General features: G+C 44.2%; 1 protein-coding gene across 1 annotated transcript in view; it reads left to right on the forward strand.

Annotated features, from left to right (window-relative positions):
- Positions 1-26,279, forward strand: part of PKHD1 (PKHD1 ciliary IPT domain containing fibrocystin/polyductin) — a 436,391-nt gene that overhangs the window by 57,533 nt on the left and 352,579 nt on the right. The window contains exons 16-25 of the mRNA XM_053273219.1: positions 1,506-1,644; positions 4,163-4,317; positions 12,236-12,420; positions 13,556-13,678; positions 14,404-14,509; positions 16,166-16,441; positions 17,878-18,008; positions 21,145-21,280; positions 23,944-24,139; positions 25,226-25,293. Coding sequence (XP_053129194.1) covers positions 1,506-1,644; positions 4,163-4,317; positions 12,236-12,420; positions 13,556-13,678; positions 14,404-14,509; positions 16,166-16,441; positions 17,878-18,008; positions 21,145-21,280; positions 23,944-24,139; positions 25,226-25,293 — 1,515 coding nt within the window. The remainder of the gene's footprint in view (positions 1-1,505; positions 1,645-4,162; positions 4,318-12,235; positions 12,421-13,555; positions 13,679-14,403; positions 14,510-16,165; positions 16,442-17,877; positions 18,009-21,144; positions 21,281-23,943; positions 24,140-25,225; positions 25,294-26,279) is intronic.

The following is a 26,279-nucleotide window of genomic DNA, read 5'->3' on the forward strand; positions in this document are numbered from 1 at the left end:
TAAAGAACATGTTATTTGCAATGGTTTGACATGTTGACATTTTAGTAAACTGGTGGTCAGCAACTTTTAAAACTCAGAACATGGATATTAGTAGCTAAAAATAACAGTGAAAATACACATATATAAATATGGGATTTATCCTCTGATGCACAACTCTTGGTTAAAATGGACAGAAGGCTTGCATTATAAACGTGGGGGGTTACATAATGAAAAATGTAAGGACTGGAGTTCGAAAATTAACCCTGTTTGGATTATTATCCAAGCAGAGAAAATGAAAGACCATTATCTTTAATTTATTAGATCTTAAATGAAATGAAAGTGAATGAAGGAAATAATTTTAAAAATTAGACGGGGAAAAAATGTTGGACTTGGAAGTCCCAGAATCTGTTTGGAGAACTGTTTTTCCGAATGGTCCTACTTTTTCTCTGTAAGGATGTGCACGAGTGACTAAGGGCAGCCAGTTGCTGTTCCAGCGGTGGTACCTGCTCTTCAAAACACTGCGCGCAGTTGCGGTGCTGTTCCCTGCGTGTTCCTTGTGTGTGCTGCCATCATGCAGAGGCTGCAGAGAACAGTGCTATAGCTGCACGCAGCGTTTTGCAGAGCGGGTGCCACTGCTGGAACAGCGGCGGGGCAAGGATGAGCAGGTAAGGAGCTCCTAACCTGCCTTTTAAGGGAACTGTTCCCTGCCTCACCAAGCTGGTTCAAACGCCGGCACCCGATCCAATTTGGTTCTTCCCAGAGGAGGTGCTGAAATGGCTCGTGCATATCCCTACTTCTTTGTATGTAAATCCAAAGGAGAATTCTTATATAGCTGGAATTTAACACTTCATTGTTTCTGGTAAGAACAATAGCTGCTAGAAGTGTCATAATCCAAAAGCCGACTTAATGCCCATGAAACTGTGATAAAATTGAGGGATTTTGGCAAGGAGTTTTGATACTGATTTGTAATATGATTGAATATTTTATTCCTTTTAATCCTATTTGTTTCTTGTTGGGTTATATATAATATGTGGCCTATCCTGAGCATTTTGAGCTTGTGTGGCACTTGTTGACAACAGCCACAATCTTAGTAGTGAGCAATGATGTGATTTTAAACCCACTACAATGAATGAATAGCTACGACTTGACCCTTGGGCTTGATGACCAGCTCACTGCTTACATTCAACAGTGTGATGGTAAGTCCCAATGGGTACTGTTGAGTCTGGGCACCATTCATTGTTTATATGAGTAACCATAAGGTAAACTCCTTTACATCTTTTTTTTTTTTTTGGTTTTTGCTGCTATTCTAAGATTTGTAAACACATGTTTGTACTTATAGATTTTTAGTATAATGTTTTGTGTACTATGATAACATTGGGTATTTTATAATTTTGTATAGGTGTAGCATACTTTATAATTTTGTATAGATGTAGCATACAAAATCTGATTTTTTTTTCAAATCTGCAAAAAAGTAACCTTAATTCCCTCCCCTCCCATTGAAAGTTATCCAAAACTTGTTTCCTCAGTTTTTCAAAGAGAACCAAGACCAGCTCGTCCACATGGGAGTCTTATAGAATCTGTGTCTGTGGTTGGTGCTCCACCTGTATACAATGTATCCTTCCTAATGGCAAACTGTTGCAAGGATCTCCCTCTTGTCTCATTGAGGTAGAAAACACAGTTCACATCACAGTTGTTCTTTCTCTTCCAAAAATATTTGAAATCCCCAGGCTGAGTTGCTGAAGGTATTGGCTGAGTTCAGACATGCAATATGACCACAGTTATAGCTGTCCGAGGTTGTAACTGCTGTATGCCCGAATGCGCAAAACCATGGTTATGGGCCGAATGCTAACTCCGGTTTGCCCTGCCAAACTCCAATTGGGATCTTCAGTTTTCTCTAAGCTTCGCTGCCAACAACTGGGGTTTTGCTGCCGAAGCGTTACACCCAACTGCATACTCAGCTATAACCGTGGTTTCGTGCCCATTTCCAAACCCCAGTCATAGAAGTAGTAGTGCAGACCCATCCAAGTATGCGGCTGCCCCATGCTTTCGGCACTCCTTGCTGGCAGCCTCTTGGGAAACTGACCACACCCCTCCTGTCAGCCATGCAGCTATGGAGTTGCCAGGCTACAGAGACACCACCATACCCCATCCCAGACTGGCCAGCCTGTCAAGCTGCACAGCTACATGGGGGCACCCCCAGTTCCCACTCTGTCCCTTGCTCCCCCCCCAACTTGCAAGGGGTGGGGCAATGGCACGGGATGACAGTACAGGCACTCAGTGCTTTGCCCCCTGAGAAGGGAGCAACCATAATGTATGTTTACAAGCACAAACACTCCAAGTGGCAGCACATTCAGGGCACCCCATCAGAGCACTGGGAGTAGGCAAAAGGGTGGGGAGAGTAAAAAAAGCAGACCTGAGCTGGCAAGCTGGATCCAGACACCCGAACCAGGGTTCAACGTCCAGGCATGAGAGTGAAAGGCTACAGGGACACCCTCAGATAGCTCATAGGAGGAGAGAAATGCCCAGACAAATTTTCAATGATTCCATACAGCAAAATGGAATTTCCACACTAACACCCACACTAACACTAATTTAATTTATAACACTAATTTCCACACCTTTCCACACTAACACCCCCCTCACGAGAGCATCAGGCCATGGGTTCTCTGGATAGAGCAAGGACGTTTTCTGGATGGCATCCACAGTGAGTACTACCCTGGCAATTGATCTCCTTATCTTGGGGACTGCAGACAAGCTGCTGCAAAACCGTGCCCCCTGCCAGCCCACCAGCCCATGTGTACTCGTGTACCCTTGCCATAACTCCAGAACAGCCATCCCGCTGTCCGGGGGTGTCTGGAGAATGGGGGCTCCCCTCTCCCATCAGTCCCTGTGCCAGAAGATCTGCAAATGGTGCGAGGACAGATTGGGACAGATTGGAAAGGTCTGTCCACCCCTCCTTCCCCATTGTACATGAGCATGAGCAGTGACACAGTGAGCATCTCAATGGCCTTTGGGTGCACTGAAGTCTGAATCGAGGAAGAAGGTGGGGAGGTTTGGGGTGGATCTGTTCTGGTCAAAGAAAGGTTGGGGAAGTGGGGTCCAGCCACTTCCCTGGTTTACTCATGAGCAGGGCCTGACGATGAGTGTGGCAACAAAAGTCAACGCAGACTACGCCTGCTCACGAGAGTGTCAGGCCATGGGTGCTCCAAGTATAGCTGTGTTGCTGTGTGTTGGGAAGTGGTGGCTGGGGGTAGCCCATGGCTATGCACACAGCCTGGCTATGGCACTTTCACTGTCAGGATGTCCTCTCGGGTGTGTGCAAAGCTTCAGAGGGATTTGGGGAAAGGAAAGTAGTGACCCCCCCATTTTTCCACAAAGAGAATTGAGGCCTCCACTAGAAGCCCCTTTAATTCCCTGGTTGTTAAGTGGGTGGCTCAGCTTGTGAGCTCGCAGTCTGCGGGTGGGGATAGTGCCTCATGGGCACAGCCATATCCCCAGTAGACTGGCCCTCTCATGAGAGTGTGAGCCCTCTGGGCAGCAAGCTGCTTGCAGCGGGTTTGTGATGGGTCTTGCTGGACTGCTTTGCCAGGGTCTCCCCTTGTGACATCTTCCCTGGTCATGGCTATACATACCCCACCAGCATCCTTTGCCCTCCCCCATCTGCATATCCCATTCTAGCTAATGTAGGTTTTCCCCTCCCCTCCTGCACTGAAAGTGGGATTCAATCCCGCCCCCCCCGGGCCCCCAACACCTCCAGGAATTCAAGTTTGCATGGTGCTTTCAGTGTGGGTGTCTACTTTGGGCAGCGGTGCCATGGCTGGCAGAAATAGCACTGGCATTGTAGGGCACTTACAGGCTTGAAAAGCCCTTTCTCTGCTGTGGGTGGGCAGAGCACTCTGAAAATGCACAATTGCACTTGGCATGACCCCCTGGAGATCATGGCCAATTGTGGCTGGACTGCTGATGGGGTGACACTTTGCCCACAGTCTGGCCATGGAGCTGGCTGGGATTGGGCTGGGAGGCCAAGCTGGGAGGCCCCTCCAACTCCAGTTTGGCTGGCCGCAGTTTGTTGAACATCTGCATCATGATGAATTGGAGTTAGGAATTGTAACTCTGGCCACAATTAACTGCTGTTATCCTGAATGTAGCCATTATGTCAGCTTGGTCTTGTTATCTCATGCAGAGGTGCTTTGCCCTTGGAGGGATCAGAAGGGGATAAGAAATTGCTTATGACTCTGGGTGAAGCAAACATCAATCTTACCGTTCAGAGACTGCAGGCTGCAAGCCCACCTCTTGGAGGAACCTTTCGAATCCATCTACCCAATGTGGTAATATCAGGTAAATTGGGAATATGAAGCCTCCACTTTTGAAAACCAGGGGAAGAAGATTTGCAAAGATATATGAGCCCTGATTTCCCTTTGATGCTTTTGTGTGAATTGAGGTACCACCAAAGAAAATATTTGTGCATTAGATAGTTAACATTTTGCACTGTTATAGCAATAAATGAATACCGACACAATATAAATGAATACCAAAGCGATATAAAACAGTTGTAGGGATAAATATGTGGATGGGGTTGTGACCTCTTTATTTAGCAGGGGGAGAGTAACTGGCCCTATCCAACCCCAGCACAGTACTTCCAGTGACTGTTGCTAGTGTATGTCTTATGTTTCTTTTTAGAATGTGGGCCCTTGGGGGACAGGGTTCCATCTTATTTGTTATTTCTCTGTGTAAACCACCCTTAGCCATTTTTGGAAGGTCGGTATAGAAATTGAATTATTATTATTATTAATAATAATAATGGCAACTTGAAGAAAGAAACAGAGGGTTTAATACTGGCTGCACAAGAACAGGCACTAAGAACAAATGCAATAAGAGCAAAAGTCGAAAAATCAACCACAAACAGCAACTTTGTAAAGAAGCAGATGAAACCGTGGACCACCTAATCAGCTGTTGTAAGAAGATCGCACAGATTGACAAAGGCATGACAAGGTAGCAGGGATGATACACTGGAGCATCTGCAAAAAATACAAGCTACCTGTAGCCAAGAATTGGTGGGACCATAAAATTGAAAAAGTTGAAGAAAATGAAGATGTAAAAATATTATGGGACTTCCGACTACAAACAGACAAACATCTGCCACACAATACACCAGATATAACTGTAGTCGAGAAGAAAGAAAAACAAGTGAAAATAATCGACATAGCAATACCAGGGGATAGCAGAATAAAAGAAAAAGAAATAGAAAAAATCACCAAATACAAAGATCTACAAATTGAAATTGAAAGGCTGTGGCAGAAAAAGACCAAATTAATCCCAGTGGTAATTGGCGCCCTGGGTGCAGTCCCAAAAGACCTTGAAGAGCACCTCAGCACCATAGGGGCCACAGAAATCACCATCAGCCAATTGCAAAAAGCAGCTTTACTGGGAACAGCCTATATTTTGCGATGATATCTATAATAACCAACAGTATTGATGATAAAATTCAGCCATCCCAGGTCCTTGGGAAGGACTCGATGTCTGGATAAAACAAACCAGTCAATAACACCTGTCTGACTGTGTAAACAAGAAATAATAAAATAATAATATCTGCAAAAAATACAAGCTACCTGTAGCCAAAAATTGATGGGACCATAAAATTGAAAAAGTTGAAGAAAATGAAGATGTAAAAATATTATGGGACTTCCAAATACAAACAGACAAACATCTGCCACACAATACACCAGATATAACTGTAGTTGAGAAGAAAGAACAACAAGTTAAAATAATCAACATAGCAATACCAAGGGATAGCAGAATAGAAGAAAAAGAAATAGAAAAAATAACCAAATACAAAGATCTACAAATTGAAATTGAAAGGCGGTGGCAGAAAAAGACCCAAATAATCCCAGTGGTAATTGGCACCCTGGATGCAGTTCCAAAAGACCTTGAAGAGCACCTCAACACCATAGGGGCCACAGAAATCACCATCAGCCAATTACAAAAAGCAACTTTATGGGGAACAACCTATATTCTGCGACGATATCTATAACAACAGCAACATTGACAATAAAATTCAGCCACCCCAGGTCCTTGGGAAGGAATCGATGTCTGGATAAAACAAACCAGTCAATAATACCTGTCTGACTGTGTAAATAAATAATAATAATGTTAAAGTGCACTGATCAGTTCCAAGAGTGATTAGCTGATGAGATCTGGGATGAACTGATGCTGGTAGAGATCCCCACTTCATTGTTGGTTGTCATAATCCATTGTCACTGAATTGAGACCCACTTTAAATCATGGAAGTCCCAGCTTGTAGATACTCACTCAGCATTGTCAGATGCAATGAATACCATATTATTGGGCACTCAGTTGACCCTGGGAGAAAAGAGCCATTGCCGGCTGCTGAATCTGTGCCTGTACTGTGGCCAAGATGAATATTATGCCCAGATGTGTTCGGTTACGAACTATAGGAAGACTCAAAACCAAGTTAACCCAGCCATAACTTGGCCCATTTCTGCTATACCTTACGCAAGGATGTCACTCAAATCACTATTCTTGGATGCCACCTCTGCAGATTCAACTCCTTGATGGACATGTCTTCTCAAGCTGTGCCAAGGTGGATTCAGGGGCCTCCTGCTCTTTCATTGACTGCACATTTGCAACACAACACAAGATTCCAGTAGTGCCCAAGGCCTGGCCAGTGTTGATGGAGGCCATTGATGATCAGCCCTTGATCGATGGTCCAGTAAAACTTGAGACCATAGCACTAGGACTGGCCATTCAGGCTCAAGAACAGTTGGTCTTAGATAGGTAGATTTCCCACATTTCCCTGTGGTATTGGGCATCACTTGGCTGGCGCAGCATATCCCTACCATTATCTGGAACTGATACCAAGTTTTCTTTGGCTCCAACTTCTGCCATCAAAACTGTCTCACAAATAATCGAACTAGCTCATGTTCTGCCATTTTGAACGAGGAAATGCAGGCCTGACATGGCAAATATGATGAATTCTAGTATGTGTTTTGTCCCAAGGAGGTGGACACCTTGCTTGTGCACCACTGTTATGACTGTGCTATAATCTTGATTCTGGGAATCAAGTCAGTTCCTGCTGGAAGGACCTACCCACTCTTGAAACCTGAGTTAGCTACATTACGGCGTTTCATCAGCACCAACTTACAGTGGGGGTTCATAAGGCCATCCAGTTTCCCTGCAGGGGCACCAGCATTTCTTGAGAAGAAGAAAAGTGGAGAGTTGAGGTTATGTAATGACTATCACACAGTAATTAGATCACCATTAGAAATTGGTACCCTTTACTGCTGATTATTGAGTTATTTGATTGCTTACATTCTGTCTCAGAGAGGCATATAATCTGGTAAGGATTGGGGAAGTTGAATGGAAGACAGCCTCCAAACTAGGTACAGGTATTTAAAGTACCTGGTCTTGCCCTTCAGATAATGCAATGCCCTGGCCATATTTCAACACTTTAGGAACGATGTGTTCCGAGATGTGTTAGATCAATTTGTCATTATCTGCTTATATGACATTTTGATTTATTTGGCTACCAAGGAGCAACACTGCCTTCATGTAAAACTGGTCCTTCCACACCTCTGAGAACACCAACTTTATGCCAAATTAGAAAAATATGCTTTCAGTTTGAAGGAGGTAGGATTCCTGGGTCATATAATCACCACTCAGGGGCTGAGGATGGACTACCATGAGGTTCAGGCAGGCCTAGACTGGCAACCACCAAAGGATATTCAGCGCTTCCTTGGTTTTGCAAACTGATATCACTGATTAGCCACCTAATGGTGCAGCGGGGAAGTAACTTGCCTAGGGAGCAAGAGGTTGCCGGTTCAAATCTCCACTGGTATGTTTCCCAGAATATGGGAATATGGGAAATTTCCCAGAATATGGGAAACACCTATATCAGGCAGCAGCGATATAGAAAGATGCTGAAAGGCATCATCTCATATTGTGTGGGAGATGGCGATGGTAAACCCCTCCTGTATTCTACCAAAGAAAACCACATGGTTCTGTGGTCACCAGGAGTCGACACTGACTCAATGGCACAACTTTTTTTACAACTTTATCACTCATTTATGCCTCAGTTCTCTGCCTTAGCCGCTTTGACCACCAACCTTCTGAAATGGACCAAGCAAGTTCCCTTCAGTTGGACCCCCAGAGAGCAGGAAGCCTTTGAAGAATTAAAACAAAGTTCCCAGACCTAATGTACCATGACCCTAGCCAATCTTTCACAGTAGAAGAAGCCGACACCTCAAATATACGATGAATATTTATCTCCAAACACTTGAGGCAAAGAGTCACTTTGGGGCAAAGATGAATATACTGCTTTTCAACAGAAGTTCCCAAAGCAGTTTGCATAAATATAAACAAACAAACAAATAAAATGGCTCCCTGTCCCCAAAGGGCTCACAATCTAGAAAAATAAACATAAGATAGACACCAGCAATAGCCACTGGAGGGCTGTTATGCTGGGGCTGGATAGGGCCAGTTTCTCTCCCCCTGCTAAATAAAGAGAATCACCACTTTTAAAAAGGTGCCCCTTTGCTCAGTTAGCAAAATTACCCCTAGAGGCAGTCCCTCTTCCAGGAAACCCCGGAAGACTGTGCAGCTCACCCTTGCGCTTACTACTCACGGAAATTCTCATTTGCCGAGCTGGAAAAAGGAATCACTGGCTAATAAGGTGGCCTTCGAGACATGGTGACAATACCTTGGAGGGGCACTGTAATCCAGTTACAGTGCACACAGACCACCGTAATTTGGAACCTCTCCAAATGGCAAGAAGATTTAACCTGCATCAGATTTGGTGGTCCCCTTTCTTTGCACAATTCAACTTCTAGATCATGCCTATTCCACACATGCAAAATCGCTGGGTGGCTGCCTTATCCCCGAAACCCAAATATATCCAGGATTCCCCCAAAACTCTTCTGTTATACCCTGAAAATACTGCCTCACTCAGGCACACTCAGGACTTTCAAGCCCCCTTTCAATAACAGCAGAAAGTATTCATTATGTCTCATCTGCAAGCTCCAAGAAAAAATGCCTTCACACCATGTACCTTTGTAACAGAAGGACTCTTGTGTATGTATTCCAAGTTATACATACCCCAGGAGCCGCTTGAGACAGTGTTTTCCAGTGAATTGAGAAATCTGGTGGTCTTAAGTGAGAAAGGATGTCAGGAAATATGTGGACAGATGTGAGACCTGTACCCGGGCTAAGGATCAGACTGCCAAACCGGAAAGACTGCTGAGGCCCCTTCCAACACCCGAAGGCCCCTGGAGGACAGTGACCTTAGATTTCATTACAGAATTACCCCGTCTCAATAATTTACCTCTGTCCTCGTGGTGGTTGATGCTTTGACTAAAATTGCATGCTTTATTGCTTGCCGAGGAGTTCTCACAGCCCACAAAACTGCTACCCTCAATGTTCAACAAAGTCTTCCACCTACATGGTCTTCCACAATGGTTAGTGTCAGATCATGGCCTGCAGTCTGTGGCTGGATTTCGGCATGAGCTCTTCTGTCTCCTACGTGTGGGGATTAATCTGTCATAAGTCTACCATCCATAAACAGATGGCCAAACAGAAGAAACTAACCAGAGCTTTGATAGGTGTTATACCACCTATCAACAGGATAATTGGGCAACCCTATTACTATGAGCCAAATCTGCATACAACAATGCACTACATTTTTCTATGAAATACACCCCCTTCTTTGTATTATTGTACAATTAGGGCACCCATGATACTTCCCCACCCTCTGCCTACCTGCCAAACTACTGGCCATTGAACAATTTCTGGAAGAACTACATACCCTGCAAACCGATCTCCAGGAACTATTGAGACAAGCTAAGGAGGCATATAAGACACAGGCCAATAAAAAATAGCAGGCTGGAAAACTAGTCCAGGTGGGAGACAAGATGTAACTGTCCACCAATAACCTCCAAACTTCATGTCCCTCTTGCAAGCTGGACCACTGGTTTATTGGTCCATTTCCCGTGACACAAGTTATCAACCCTGTGACATTCGCCTATCCCCATCCTTAAAGATCCACCCTGTGTTCAACCAATCCTTGCTTCTTCCAGCACATCCTGCTTCCAGACCCCCAGCTGCACAGACTTGCCTGCCACGTATTCAAGTGGACAGTAAAGAGGAGTATGAGGTTCAAAACATTCTGGACTTGCAGATTCACCATGGCAAGTAACAATACTTGGTGGAATGAAAGGTCCAGAAGCAAATTCCTGGGAGCCTGCCACCCATGTACATGCTCCACACCTCGTTGCTCATTTCCATTGACAATGACCCGAGAATGTGGGTCCAGATGCCAAAAGGAGGGACTCTAGGGAGTGGGATGGTGTCGTGGACCAGGATCTATCACTACATTAGGCAGGGTCAGACAGTGAGAGCTCTGAGGATGAGGCTCCTAGTCTCCAGGAGATAGCTACACAACCTACCCCTGAGGCTCCCTTCTGGGAACCATCTGTATCCCCAGACGTATCTGGACCTAGGGGTGAGAGCTCCAAGGATGAGGGAACCGAAGAGGTACTGGGTCTGGAAGAGCCACCACCCGCACCTTGCCCTGAGGACACACCATTGCCCCCATCCTCCGATTTGGAAGAGGACTTTGACCCTTCTCCAGAGATTGAAGAATCGCCCCAGCATTGAAGGAGTCTGCGATTAAGAAATAGGACTCAGCCCTTTAACTAGACATTGTCTCTGGGAGTATGAGCGGACCCTAGATCTATACCCAGCAGCAGGGCTATATGAGAGCTCAGTCTGCAGTAAGCAGTTGCTGAAGCAACATCATTGCAAAGGCCACCTGTCTGTTTTACTTAGCTTGTCTTGATTCCTGGTTCCTGATCTTTGGCTTCCCCTGACGATGCTCTTCACTTGCTTCTGAGGTGTATTGACTTTGTCCTCTTGCTTCATTGTCTGTGTTTGATGGCTCCTCCCGAGTGATTCCTCGCACTACAGACCCCCACCCCATGCAGAACATGGTATTTTCATTTGTCTAAACATGGAGCTACTCCAATCACTTTAAAAGAAGGACCTGATTTTAAAAACAAATGAGGCATATAGGTGAAGGGAGAATTCCTTCTGAGGTTTACCTCCTTGCAACCCTCAAGCACCTTCTTCAGCTCGGATTACTTCTGGTTTTGGTGGCCAGTTGGGAGAATAAAGACCGAGGGCAAGTAAGCTATGTGCAATGGGGAGGGTTCTGCACTCCCTACCTGCACACCATTTTTGGAATGGAAGGAAACTTTATTTCGGTCATTGACCAGACAATTCAAAACACCATTTTTCTTTTGAACACCAGACTTAATCCCCTCTTTCTATGTGATTGGGATAGTTCCATGTTTAAACACAGCGGGAGGCATTATGCACAGTGTTACAGAGTTATAATGCTTCACCCAGGTAGAGCTGGTTGTGTGGAGTGCCAGAATCAGGTTCTTAACCCGGGCTAAAAGTGAGGTAGGAGGATGCGTGTGTGCCTCCTACACCACCACCTGGCCGTGTGGGTGAGTGGGCTTCCAGCAGCCTTCAGCAGCCAGCTCAACCCTAAAGTTGAGCTCAACCCTAAAGCCAGCTCAACCTTAAAGTTGACCGTCCCGGCAGCTGGCACTCACCCAATCCACCACACAAGCAGCACAGTGCATTGTTGGATTCCTGGAAGTTGGGCCTTGCTCTTGCCAGCTCCAGATTGCTGCGCAATTTGCCACAGCAGTGATTATGTGGGCGAGTGGCATGGCAAAGCAGGGATGGATCCGTGCTCGTGTGGGGAAAAGTAGGGATAATCCTGCCTTCTCCCCAGCCCTAACGTTTTTGGTCATGTGAACAACCTCATTCTCTGGAGAAGCATCTGCCTGTCAGTGTAGACAGTACTATCCTGGATGGATCAATGAATATCTCTCAGAATTAAGCAGCTTCATTTTGCTTCATTTATATGTTCAATTATAAATACTATGACTGGACCTGCAGCTCTTTTGATGTAATTTCTGGTGTGATACCTGCGGGGTGGGGGCCGGAATATTTCAATTTCAATGTGATTATTTCTTTTGAGGTTTCAAAATTCAGGAGGGTTTCGTGTAATTGAATTGGCCTTAGATTTGAATAGCTACGGCAATCAATTTAATCCAGTCCGAACACGTCTGTTGAACTGTCCATTTACATTGTTTGGTCACATGTTTGTATTTGACCCTGGCCGACTTAAGCTTTCTGGGCTACTGACGTCTGTTGCTTATTCCCTCCTCAGATATTCCAGTGTCCAGCTCTGCCCATCACCTCCGCAAGCTCCTTCAAAACCACACCGATAATTTCACAGCTCAGTATTTGAATGCCAGGGACTTTTTGGTAACTAAGGATTCAAGCAGTTGTTACCAAAGTGTATGGACATTGACTTGGACTTCAATGATTGGTGACTTGCCCAATATCATAGGTGTAAGATAATCTGTTTAATACAACATTTCACTATTCAGCACACCTTTGTGTTTAGGCTTTATTAATTCACAGTTCCTATCTGTATATGTGAACTTGTCTGCAGAGGTGGCTTGTTATCTGTGACCATTTGAGGTGAGTTACAGTATGCTGCCCCACCCCGTGGGCCAGAGGCAGAGGCCAGCCTTGCCTTCCAGGATGCCTCCCCAGGTGCCTTCCAGCCAGTGCCTCTGCTTGCTGTTGCAGGCAATGTGCAACTAGCTTCACTGGCCCGTCTGTCTCCGGCCAGCACTTCTGTGCCACTGCTCCAGCTCACTTCTTCTCTCCCCCACTCAGTGTCTTCCCTCCTCTAGCACCAAGCGTGTGCAGTTTCTCTCCTCATTTTTGGGCACAGACAGGAAACTCTGTGGCATCTTTCAGTGACTGGTCACTTCTGAGGAGATGTGAAGGTGTGGGTGGGAGAGAGAGATGTGTGGGCAGAGGATGAGCAACCCCTCTTGGTGAACCAGACATGCACCAAGTCAAGCATTGGTGTGGCTTTACTTGGACCCCTGGAGCAGGAAGTATGCATGGGGGATGGGAAGGAAGTGTAAAAGAGAAAAAAGTTCTGTCCATTTGCCTAGCTCTTCTTCCCTTCCATGAATTCTTTTGCCTGGATCCCCATGTACCTGGTTTTAGGGATTTACTGATACTTGTCTGGTTGTGTGAACTTATAAGGTCTTTTTCAGGTATGGGTTGAATTCTGCAAATGATCCCTTGCTGTATGAGACAGTTCTGCAGACTGCAAAGTTTTAAAATCCACATCATATGCACTGCCCATTTGCACCAAGTGTTTGCATGTTTATTCAAGAATGGAAATAATTCCCAGGAGTCTTCCCATGTCTGAAAAGGTTATCATGCAAATTGCCTTTGAATAGGAGAGTAACACTTTCTACAGAAAGATGAACATCACTTTCTGTTATTTAAACAGGAACATGAAAATTGTTTTTACTTTGATGTAAAATGGTTTTAATTGTTTTTACTTTGGTGTAAAGCACCCTGAGCCATTTTTGGAAGTATATCAATTGAATAAATATATAAAAATAATAAATGAAAATGAAATAAATGTGATTTTTTCCCTTTCCTTTTTCACTTAAAGGTTTCTGCTGGAAACCTCTCTGGTCTGAACCCAGCTATTACAACCCATGTAATATTTGATGGTGGTGTTTTCATTAGCCCAATATTTGGAGACATGCTTGCTACCCCCAACAACTTCACACAGGTATGAAGTTGATAAGATACCGTATATTGTGGCTTTTCAGGAGGCTCACACAACTGCCCCTGGGAAGAGGGGGTGGGGAAGAATGCTTGTGCGAGTGTCACTGTGCTCACACTACATAGGCTACGTAATCTTTTATATCTTCCATTTCACTGTTGCCCTAAATATAGTGGTAGAGATTAACAGAAGGATTGTTAGCATGCCCACCTGGGACTGTTGATGACTTCTGTTCTCCTAAGCAAAGTAAATATTTTTTTCTCAGAATGTATAGAAATAAGAGAGATAGAGTTCATACTCTTGTTTGAGTTATATCATTCCATACCATCTTTGGAAACATAGTAGTTGACATCCAGACTCCAGAGCAGCATAATGTGAATGCTTCTAACATTCATGCTTGGGAGAGAGCATGCAGAAGAGCAGGTATGTTAGGAGAACTTGCATTAGGTTGCTCTGGATGTCAGCCAATGAGGATAAATTCTTGCTTTTAATTATTTTCTTCACATTGAACAGCCCCGTTCCTCAGAAAACGATTGTAGCAGGTAGAGCTTAAGTACTTTGCCAGAGACAAATACTGCAATTTTGTCATGATGTGCCTTCATTTTGAACAAGTGAAATACTTGGTACACCTCTTTATCATAAAACTTAGTGTTCCTTTTAGAGTTTCCCAGAAAAAATGTCTATTCTGGAATGCTTCCAAACCCATGACTTGCATACCACTGTCTTTCCAGGTTGTGGTTGCAGTCAATGACATTACGGCAAACTGTTCTGGTTCCTGTACCTTTCAGTATCTCTGGGAACTGACCCCTTTAGTCAATAATATTGACTATTCTACAGGTAATTCTACAGGTTTTTATGTTTTATTCAAATGGAAACATTTAATCTAAAAGGTGCCTCATACATTGTGATTTAAAAGCAAATCCACAGCAAAAAGCTATATATATTGGAATTATGGAGGATTTTGAACCTGAACTTAGTTGTTTTTTAATCTTTTTATGTGCTCTGTTCCTGTAATGGGTTTATATAGAGCATTTAATCTGAATTTGATATAACTACGCAGTGGGAAAAATGCCCCTCAATACTGAATACTAGAAAAACACTAATTTTAAACTGTCCTCCTACACTCCGAATGTAAAATAGGCCTGAGCCCAAATGTTATGGCCTCGTGTCAAGGCAGAAAGTTTTTCAACAGTGCAAAGTAACCCTTGCAAATATATTGTGATTCTGAGGTTCACTGTTAAATTTATATGAAATGCATATACGTTCATCACAGCCTGTTATGAGTGAAGTAAATATTATGGGTGTAATCATATCTGGTAATCATACTACATGGCTTTGTTGTGATTTTAAAAATTAGGGATGTGCACAGAATTGAGCGGGGTGGTTTGAAGGCTGCGTGGGGGAGGTGTCGGACTTTACAGGCGGGAGACGGTGCACTTATCCCCCTGTCCGCTTTCCCCCTGCCAGCGCTGGGTTTTTGTCAAGTCCTTTGGGGCGGCAGCATAACTCCATGCCACCCCGTCCCCTCTTTGGCTGCAAGTGGCTGGAAGTACTAGGTGCACATGCGTGCACATGTTGTCCTGCATGCATGCATGTCGGGCAGGCTTGCGTGCGAGCATATATGATAAATGATTTAGGAGCCAAAAGCAAGTAATATATAAGGAAAAGATGAAGAATGAATAGAGCTAAATAAGAGCTTGCTTTTATATGGTAACAATTAGTACAGGTGGCCCTCATTATCTGGGGTCTTGTGGAACACAGTTCCATGTATCTGCAGTTGGATCTAAGAATCCCAGTTTCTTTATCCACATGTTTTTTTTTTAAAGGCAAAATTTGCCTATCTGCAGTTGCTGGGTGTCCAGAAATGACTTCTGATGTGATTTCTGGCTGCCATTTTGCAGCACAGAGCCATTTTGTGGCTCTTTTCCCTCAACTCCCCTCCACCCCTGAGATTTTTTTGCAAAAATTCACTAAGGTTTGGAGGATTTGCAGGTTTTGGGGGAGGTTGCAGGCTGGAGAGCTGGATGTCCGGAGAGCAAGGTACTGTGCTTTATTCTCTTTATTTCTGCTTTTTTGGCCTTTTTTTTTTTTAGCTTAACCCCTGGCTTCCCATAGGGGTAAGGTTTCGTTATTTGCCGTTTCCGTATTTGCACCTATAGGTGAAAATGGAACCCCTGTGAATAATGAGGCTACTTGTATTTTGTTACATATGTTTAGTTAATGAAATAGTGTAGATAAACCTAATGACAGTTTACAAGGGATCATTTCACACATGAAAGCTTAGCACTTGATTATCACAACATCAGATGCTAACCTGTATATTTTTAATATCGCCTCCTCACTTCCAAATGACAAAGTGCTTTGATGTAGGATAGTTCACATGTTTTGCTGCAAGTTACCAAGTGATGTGCTAATATGTGGTGTTTAAACATATGTTTATCAGCCCTAACTACACTTTTTGTGGGGTGTTTAACTCTGAATTTACCCTTTCAGATGGCACAGTTCATGTAATTCTTATCATGGGATCTGGTCTCAGTGCAGACAGAAGATTATTGCTAATAGAGGTGAATCAGACAGTTTGTGAAGTCCTGACATCAAACTATACTGGTGCTGTTTGCCAGATAAACTTGTTACCAGTTGGACTGTATAGGGTTACATTACTGGTGAGCCCCTATGGATTTGCAACCAATGCTAGTGGAAATGGTGACATCTTTCTGAAGATTATGCCTAGACTGACTTCTATTCAGCCTTCTATAGCTTCAGAAATAGGTATGTGGGAATCACTTTCACTTTCTATAAGCACATCATCGTTCTAGGAGTGAAGCCTTTCAGAAGTGGTGTTTGTACCTGTTCACTTTCAGTGCTGTCCTTTCAGTTTCAAAGCTTGGAAGATGAAGGAAGTAGAAAAGAATTTAGCAACAGATAATTGAGAGACCTTGGGAGAAACATTGAATACATGCCTCAAAACCCCTAACATAACCTGGGCTCATCTAATTTTTGAAAGCATTAATTTTTTTTGCCCCTTAGGGCCAAACTACTTTAATCAGATTGCTTGTCCATTTATTTATTTATTTAATTTCTATACCGCCCTTCCAAAAATGGCTCATGGCGGTTTACACAGAGAAATAATCCTCTCTAATAAAATGCTTGGTGTCCGTCCGTGGATGGACACCAAGCGTGTGTTCGTGCCTGGCCTGTTCTGGGCATGCGCGAAGCGCATGCCCAGAACAGAGCAAGGCAGCCGCGAACACCGGCACCCGGCGGCCATGCTGGGCGGCCAGAAGCGGCTGCCCCGAAGAAGCCGGGAAGCAAGGAAAGAGGCAGTGGGGTAAGCTGGCCGAGACGGCAGCAGAGCCGCCGTCTCGGCCAGAGGATGCAGCGCAGGGGGCCAGAGGAAGCCGGGCGGGGGGAAGAGGTGCTGAGGGAAGCCAGCCGAGGTGGTGGCGGAGCCGCCGCTGAGGCCTGGCAGCGCCAGCAAAGCCTGGCGGCGGGGACACTTTGGGGCCCTTGCCCGGCCGGGGAGACCAGCTGGGAATGTGAGGCGGGGGCGGGGGCGGCCCAGATCGGACCTCCAGCGTGGCCATGGAGGCGGTGGCGAGGGGAAGACTGGGCCCGGGCCCACTTTCGTCCACTAAGTAAAGTTGCCGGGTGGGTGGGTGGTGGGTGGAGCGCAAGTCTTCTGGGCAGGGGGGAGGGGGGAGGGCAAGAGGGAGTGGGGGTGGGCCTGGAGCACTTACTAGCGCCCGTTATTTAACGGGCCTGAAAACACTAGTAAATACATAAAATGAATATGTCCATGCATATTCTTTGCGTGTGCATGCAAACAGCTGGCATGGACCCTCAGATTGGGACCATGATGTGATCATTCATGCTTTCCCCTGCTGCAAGCCTGACCTGTATTGGGGTCATGTCCGCCCCCCACGCCTTTGTAGGACACCCCCCCCTTGGGAGGACAAACAGCATTTGGTCCCTTAGTTTCTCTTAACTATTTGACATAGGGAGATGTCCACAATCCTGAACCTTCATTTGACATCTACAAGCTAGGGGCGATATAAGGAAAAGAATCTAGCTCTTGATATCCTCCTGTTTCGATGCTTTTAATCCCTAGAACATATTCTCTAGATTATGGACTCATGTGAAAATGCTTTGATGTTTCCAGTGTCTTTTCTTGCATACACAGTGTAATGAGATCCTGGTTTTTATAGGAGGGCTTCCAGTAACCCTCACAGGTTCTGGTTTAGATGGAGTAAGCCTGGTGCTATTTGGTTCTCAGCCTTGTCCAGTAAATGCCAGCAGAAGCAATGCAACAAAAATTGAATGTATACTTCCTCCTCGGGTGAGTTGTATCTTCCTTTTTGTTTCAAGGGCAGGAAACTCAGTCTTTCTCCTATCTATTGCCTTGTTATACTATACAGTGAGGGAAATAAGTATTTGATCCCCTGCTGATTTTGTCCGTTTGCCCTCTGACACAGAAATGACCAGGCTATAATTGGAATGGTAGGTTTATTGTAGCTGTGAGAGACAGAATAACAACAAACAAACCCTCAAAAGCCCAGTGCCCAAAAGTCAGCGATGGATTTGCATTGTAGTGAGGGAAATAAGTATTCGATCCCCTATCAACCAGCAAGATTTCAGGCTCCCAGGTGTCTTTTCACTATATGCAGGTAACGAGCTGAGATGAGGAACACCATCTGTAAGGGAGTGCTCCTAATCCCAGCTTGTTACAGTACCTGTATAAAAGACACCTGTCCATAGAAGCAAGCAATCACTCAGCTTCCAAACTCACCACCATGCCCAAGACCAAAGAGCTGTCGAAGGATGTCAGGGACAAGGTTGTAGACCTGCACAAGGCTGGACTGGGCTACAAGACTATTGCCAAGCAGCTTGGTGAGAAGGTGACTACAGTTGGCACGATAACTCGCAAGTGGAAGAAACACAAAACAACTGTCAATCTCCCTTGGTCTGGGGCTCCATACAAGATCTCACCTCGTGGAGTTGCAATGATCATGAGAACGGTGACAAAACAGCCCAGAACTACATGGGGGGAACTTGTCAATGATCTCAGGGCAGCTGGAACCATAGTCACCAAGAAAACAATTGGTAACACACTATGCCGTGAAGGACTGAAATCTTGCAGTGCCCACAAGGTCCCCCTGCTCAAGGCAGCACTTGTACAGGCCCGTCTGCAGTTTGCCAATGCACATCTGAATGATCCAGAGGAGAACTGGGCGAAAGTGTTGTGGTCAGATAAGACCAAAATCGAGCTCTTTGGCATCAACTCAACTCGCCGTGTGTGGAGGAGGAGGAATGCTGCCTATGAGCCCAAGAACACCATCCCCATCGTCAAACATGGAGGTGTACACATTATGCTTTGGGGGTGTTTTTCTGCTAAGGGGACAGGACACTTTCACCGCATTGAAGGGACGATGGACGGGACCATGTACCGTCAGATCTTGTGTGAGCACCTCCTTCCCTCAGCCAGGGCATTGAGAATGGGTTGTGGATGGGGATTCCAGCATGACAATGACCCAAAACACACAGCCAAGGCACCAAAGGTGTGGCTGAAGAAGAAGCACATGAAGGTCCTGGAGTGGCCCAGCCAGTCTCCAGACCTTAATCCCATAGAAAATCTGTGGAGGGAGCTGAAGGTTTGGGTTGCCAAACATCAGCCTCGAAACCTTTCTGACTTGGAGAGGATCTGCAAAGAGGAGTGGGACAACATCCCTCCTGGGTTGTGTGCAAACCTGGTGGCCAACTACAAGAAACGTCTGACCTCTGTGATTGCCAACAAGGGTTTTGCCACCAAGTACTAAGACATCTTTTGTGAAGGGATCGAATACTTATTTCCCTCACTACAATGCAAATCCATCACTGACTTTTGGGCACTGGGCTTTTGAGGGTTTGTTTGTAGTTATTCTGTCTCTCACAGCTACAATAAACCTACCATTCCAATTACAGCCTGGTCATTTCTGTGTCAGAGGGCAAACGGACAAAATCAGCAGGGGATCAAATACTTATTTCCCCCACTGTACATGATATATAATGTAGATGATGGCTTATCCTATCCCTATGGCCGTTTACAGTGACATAAAACAAGCTAAAACACAGGAAAGAAAAACCTTAAAACAAGAGACATAAGTTTTGGGTGGTATATAAATTTTTTAAATAATAATAATATTAATAATAATTAATAATTTATTTAAAACTGGAGTTAGAAGGCTTGGGTGAAGAGGTAAGTCCTCAAGAGCTTTTTAAAAGTTGTCAGAGATGGGGCGGCTTGTATTTCAGTAGGGAATGCATTCCACAGTTTTGGGGCAGCAGCAGAGAAGTCCCCATGTGGCCACCAGAAAAGCTGGTGGCAACTGTAGACGAACCTCTCCGGATGATCTCAATGGCCGATGGGGCTCATAATGAAGTAGATGTTCTCTTAAATACCCAGGGCCTATGCCATTTAGGGCTTTATAGGTTGTAACCAGCACTTTGTATTTTGCCTGGAAACTTATCGGCAGCCACTGTAGCTCTTTCAACACATCATCTCTCTAATGTGGTCTCTCTGAGATGACCCAGAGACCAACCTGGCTGCTGCATTCTGTACCAACTGCAGTTTCTGGACTACATACAAAGGCAGCCCCATGTAGAGTGCATTGCAGAAGTCAAGTCTGGAGGTTACCAGCGTATGTTACCAGTTTTGTAAACCACCCAGAGAACTTGAGTTTTGGGCAGTATAGAAATGTATAAAATAAAATAAAATAAAATAATGTACCACCGTTCTAAGGTCATTCATCTCAAGAAATGGATGCAGCTGGCGTATCAGCCGAAGCTGATAGAAAGCACGTCTGGCCACCGCCTCAACCTGAGATACCAGGGAGAGGTGTGGACCTAGAAGCACTCCCAGACTGTGTACCTATTCCTTTTGGGGAAGTGTGGCCTCATTTAGAACAGGCAGATCAAAATAGTCTCTGGAGTTCCAACCCTGCACAATAAGTACCTCCATCTTATCTGGATTCAGTCTCAGTTTATTCTTCCTCATCCAGCCCATTTGATTATTCCAAATTGCACAGATGATCACTGTGTTCTATATATTAATGAGTCTAGCTAGAATGGATACGCATGTGATTCAGAAAGCATATATTACCCTGGGATTAAAATCTAGAAGGTATAATTGCTATAGACCAGGACTGCACTGCTTGGGTCCTCCTGCAGATGTTAGACAACAGTTCCCATCATCCCTGAATATTGGCCATAGTGGCTGTGGATTGTGGGAGGTGTGGTCCAACAACAGCTGGAGGGCCAAAGTTGTACAGCCCTGCTATAGACTTTGGTGCCCAATCTAGGATTTTGCTTGTACTTCCTGGATACATCTCTAATGGGTACACTTGTATTAGCACAAGCCCGCTGCCTTTTGGATAATGCAAGAAATGACTTAGTAGCACACAGTACTCCTTTTCCTTCTGTTATTTCTTTGTTTCTAGAGAGGAGAAGACTATACTGTCCATCTAGTTCTGATCGATGAGCATGAGCCTACTGTATTTGCCAATGCATTTATATATGATCCTTCACTAAATCCACATATTGTATCACTGAGCAGAAACAGAAGCAGCACAGCAGGTAAAAAGGGAGAGGGGGGGGGGATCCTGTGCATACCTTTTTTAATTTTCACCATCTGTTTTTTTTTTTTTTTAATGTTGAGGTCGTTCTCACAGCCAGCCCTACCCAAGTAGGAGAGCTGTAGGGATGGCCGTGAGAACTGCTGGCATCGGTCCCGTTCCTGGCAATCCTCAACTGGGGAGCCCGGCTTTTAAACCTGGGTTAACATAAGAACATAAGGACAGCCCTGCTGGATCAGGCCCAAGGCCCATCTAGTCAAGCATCCTGTTTCACACAGTGGCCCACCAGATGCCACTGGGAGCATACAGGCAGGAGTTGAGGGCATGCCCTCTTAAATGTGAGGTAGGAGAATGTGAGTGTGCTACTCCACTTCTTGGCCGTGTGAATGCTTAGACTGCCTGCAGCGTCCACAGAGTCAGGCAGCTAAAGAATCTGGCGGTGAGGATATCCCCCAATGTACCATGCTCCTGGTGTGGTGCACTGTGGGATGCTAGAGGACTTCCTCCTCTGGCTCCCGGCTCTGCTAATTGCCACCATGCTGTTTTTGTGGGTGCACAATTGGCAGAGAGAAGAGCTGCTGGTTGTCTGGGAGGAGGCAGGTAAGAGTCTTCCTCCTCCACCCACCTACCCAAGCTTCACTGTTTGGTTGTGTGCACGTGACCTCTTTGTTTTCCAATATCTTGGTGTATTAAAATATTTTTGGTTGTGTACTGCATATCTTATGAGCATATAATACTAGGACTGAAAATCCCACATGCTCCTTGAGTACTTTTTGATTGTAGCATACTCTTTGGGTCGTGAAGGCGTAAAAAGATTGAGGGATATAAACTTGTTGGACTTGAAGTCAGTAAAAAGATGGAGGATAGATTTATCAATGGCTATTAAGTATGATAGCTTAGTATGAGAGCCAGCGTGGTGTAGTGGTTAGAGTGCTGGACTAGGACTGGGGAGACCCGAGTTCAAATCCCCATTCAGCCATGATACTAGCTGGGTGACTCTGGGCCAGTCACTTCTCTCTCAGCCTAACCTACTTCACAGGTTGTTGTGAGGAGAAACTCAAGTATGTAGTACACTGCTCTGGGCTCCTTGGAGGAAGAGAGGGATATAAATGTAAAAATAAAATAAAACAAATAAAAAAGGACTTCCGGAACAACTCTAATTAGTAGATGCTGGGGGAAACAATAGGGGAGGGCTATTGCCCTAATATCATATATATATATATATCTCTTTCTGAAACTACTTGACTGACAGCTGTTGGAGACAGAAAGATGGACTAGATGGACTTTGACTGAAGACAGTTATTATATTCTTACATTCATAGCAGTAAAGCTTCAAAAAATGGCCTTGAGTTAGGACAACCCCAAAGGAGGTATGGCGTTGCATAGGAACTTCTGTTTGCAGAGGTTGATTGAATTTGCATGTATTATGGGTACATAAGCAGCTGCCTTACACTGAGTCAGACTATTAGTCCATCTAGTGCATTATTGTCTTCTGCCTGGCAACAGCTCTACAGGGTTTCAGAGAGGTATATTTCCTAGGGATGTGTGAATTGATTTGGGTACAAATCAATCTGTACCCAAGTCTAGGTGATTTGGAGACAGAACAAATCACCCCTGTGGTCCATTGGCTAGATTCGGGTCCAAATCGAATTGCGCCTGATTTGAATCAATTCAAGATTTGGATTCCTCCTATTAATTTCCCCAGATTTCATTTAAAAAGTGAAAAAAGAGCTAAGCTCTAGCTCTTGTAGAGGTGGAGTTATGGAACAAAATGTGTGGTCACTATTTTTCAAGTGTTTGTATTCTTTGGTGCCTAATAACTTTCCCTCAATGAATCCTTGTGAGGATTCATTACACACCTTCATTTCTTCTACTCATTTTGACTGTCTTTGGATAGTGCCAACTATCAACTGCCATGTGCCAACTACACCCCACTCCCACCCATGAGGCAGTGGAGTACCACTCAGTTTACGTTCTAGGGATTTTTTCAAGTGTTTAGACTCTTTGGTATCTGATAACATGAGTCCCTATGAGGATTCATTACACACCAAAGAGTCTAAACACCTCAAAAATTCCTAAAATATAAACTGAGTACCCAGTGGCTTGCAGGTTGGGGGGTAGTTGGCACATGGGATGCCACTAATTCCCCACCCCCACCCACAAAGTGGTGGGGTCAAAATGAGCAAAATGAAAGCTGGTGATCCATGTTAGTGTTAGGATAGGGCGACTTTGAATTCCCATTATTTCCTATTCCACTGGCTTGAAATTTGGGTGGTAGGTGGCATCCATGAGGACCTACTCACCACCTAAATCTGGCAGCCTTAGGACCTTTATAAGTGGTCCAAATCTATCCAAAACTGAATCAAATGAAATCAAAATCAAATCTAATCTGGGGTGATTTGAGGGGACAGATTTGGACACAAAACAAATCAGGGGTGATTCAATTTGGGCCCAAATCAAATAAAAAAAATCAATTTGTGCACACCCCTAATATTTCCCAATTCTGCCTGGAGATGCCAGGGATTGAACCTGGGACCTAGATGAATTACCATTGAGCTACAGCCCCATCCCCATGAAGATGGGGGGAGGGGTCATGCCTTTCATGTCCACTGTCTTATTAATGGCATAGTGAAGTCTGCAATTGTCCTATTTTCGTCATTGCAGGAGGTCAAATGCTCTACATAGGAATATCATCACTCACAGATTATTTTGGGCTGGATGTGAGGGTCAAAATTCAGGACTCTATGGTAGAAGTCAAAGCACAAACAGATCATGAAATCAGTGTGGTGCTGCCTTCTCTTATGAATGGATTGTACAGTCTTTCTGTCATCGTTAATAATGTCCAGCTAGACACTCGTGGGTAAGAGAATATAGCTCTTATTTTTTTGATTACTGTATATACTCGAGTATAAGCTGAATTTTTCAGCACCCAAAATGTGCTGAAAAAATCAGCCTCGGCTTATACTCGAGTTATCTATCTGCCCGTGCTAAAATGTCCCCCTGTAATAAAGTACATACTGGTCACAATATAACCCACTGATGTCTCAATTAATGTAATTTTATTGGCATTTATTTTGATTATTGAAACTCACCAGTAGCTGCTGCATTTCCCACCCTAGGCTTATACTCTAGTCAATCAGTTTTTTGGTTTCTTAGGTAAAATTAGCTTATATTCGGATTGGCTTATACTCGAGTATATACGGTACTATTCTGAATTCTGTTATAACTTTAGGAGATATGATGAAACAAATAGCCGTGTAGTAGGACTCCTACCAGTGAATATTTGTTGACTAAAGAGATCTGTGGAATAGTTTTGAACAATACATTTTTAGAGCTCTTCTGTATTTCTGCTGACCACATTATTATTAGGTTGTCAGTACTGTGTTAGAATGGTTTTGTAAGTTTGTAGGTTTCAAAGCAGCCTGCAGTAAAGAAAGATGCAATTATCCAAAATTTTAAGACTGAAACCCCCCCTCTTTTTTTTGGCTGAAGACAACTCAAGTTGGGTTTTCCGAATTGGCCCATTAGATAAGCTGGAAGTATCTTATACTTAAGGCCTGGTTCAGACAGCTTCAGATGTGTGCATGGCTGCGGGTGGGCTTGAAGCCCAGTGAGGATGGAGGCACTTATGGAAATTAGTGCCTCATCTATGCATATGGCATTCTTTTCAGTTTAAAAAAAAGGTAGCAAAAATCATGCAAATCACAGCTGCGATGTGCATAGATGCCACATGGAGGCATTGGTTCATTCAATTGCCACCTAGTAGTTCTGAGTCCACAGCCCTATATGCTTTTGTAGAGAGCTCTGCAGGGGTCACCATCTGCCTGAATGGTTACGTCCAGAGCTCCAGGCTACATGAGATTTAAAGTTGAATTTAATCTAAAAGTGCTGAAATCAGACTCTTTACATATGATAAAAAGTGCACAATTGGGGGTCTATTTTCCAGAGTGGAACCGTTAATCCAGTATGTCATGGACATCTTCAAAATTGAACCATGTTGTGGTTCCTTGCAAGGTAAGAACCATCCCTGCACTAATACATGCTTATGTATGACACTCAAGTATCAAAGACAAATGTGCAAGTATGGCCCATCGTTCTTCAGACAGAGGGGAAACTCTGAAAAATGTGTGGCTATGGGACTCAACTATATTTGTTTGGCCACATTATCTGCCTCATTAGAGAGATCAGAAAGTCCTATAAAGTTTGATCCGAACATTTTCTTCTAGTCCCCTGACTCTTCAGCCACACCTTCCATTCTGGCTATATCTAGATTCATATTCTAAAGGGAATAATCTAACTATTCATAGCCTTTATAATTTGTGCTAGCACATTAAGCCCTAAAACTAAAATTTTTAATTAAAAATGTAAGTTATGCTTAGCTCAAGGTATGTTTTGAAATTAATAAAGTTAATTTTGAGTGTCGTTCTCTCAGAAATCAGAAGCCTAGTTAGCTGTCTCTTTAGTGGGAAGTAATGTGATGAATTTCACACTGATTTATTTTACTGTAAATCACTAGTGATAGGGACACCACAGAAGCTAACTTTTTGTGGTGTCACTGTCACTAGTGATTGAGTTGAGTTACTTTGACATAACTGTCAATGGGTAGAGGGTGCATCTAAACCTTCTTTCCAAGAGGAGAGAAAACTATGCACTTATATTTAGAAATCTGGTGTTTAGAAAGCCATTTGTTCGAATTGTCATTTTGCCATTGTGTTCCTTCTGACACCTGAGACAATACAGGTTTCTTCAGTTAGAATCTTAACAGAGTTCTTGGAAAATTAGCTAAGCATTATTAGGAAAATTGCTAAATAATAGATTGCAGAGGAGACAGCAAATGCCATCCTGAATGTGACCAAGTAATCTGAATTAGAAAACTCTCAACTTTTCCTCCGTGGTGGTTAGTATGTCCGTTGTTGCTATAAGACAAAGAATTGGAAACAGTGGCTCACAAACTATGCAGAGAGCCATCAGTCAAAGAGAGAGGTGCATGTGCTACTTGC

This window comes from Hemicordylus capensis, chromosome 1, assembly GCF_027244095.1.
Source record: "Hemicordylus capensis ecotype Gifberg chromosome 1, rHemCap1.1.pri, whole genome shotgun sequence".
Taxonomy (NCBI): domain Eukaryota; kingdom Metazoa; phylum Chordata; class Lepidosauria; order Squamata; family Cordylidae; genus Hemicordylus; species Hemicordylus capensis.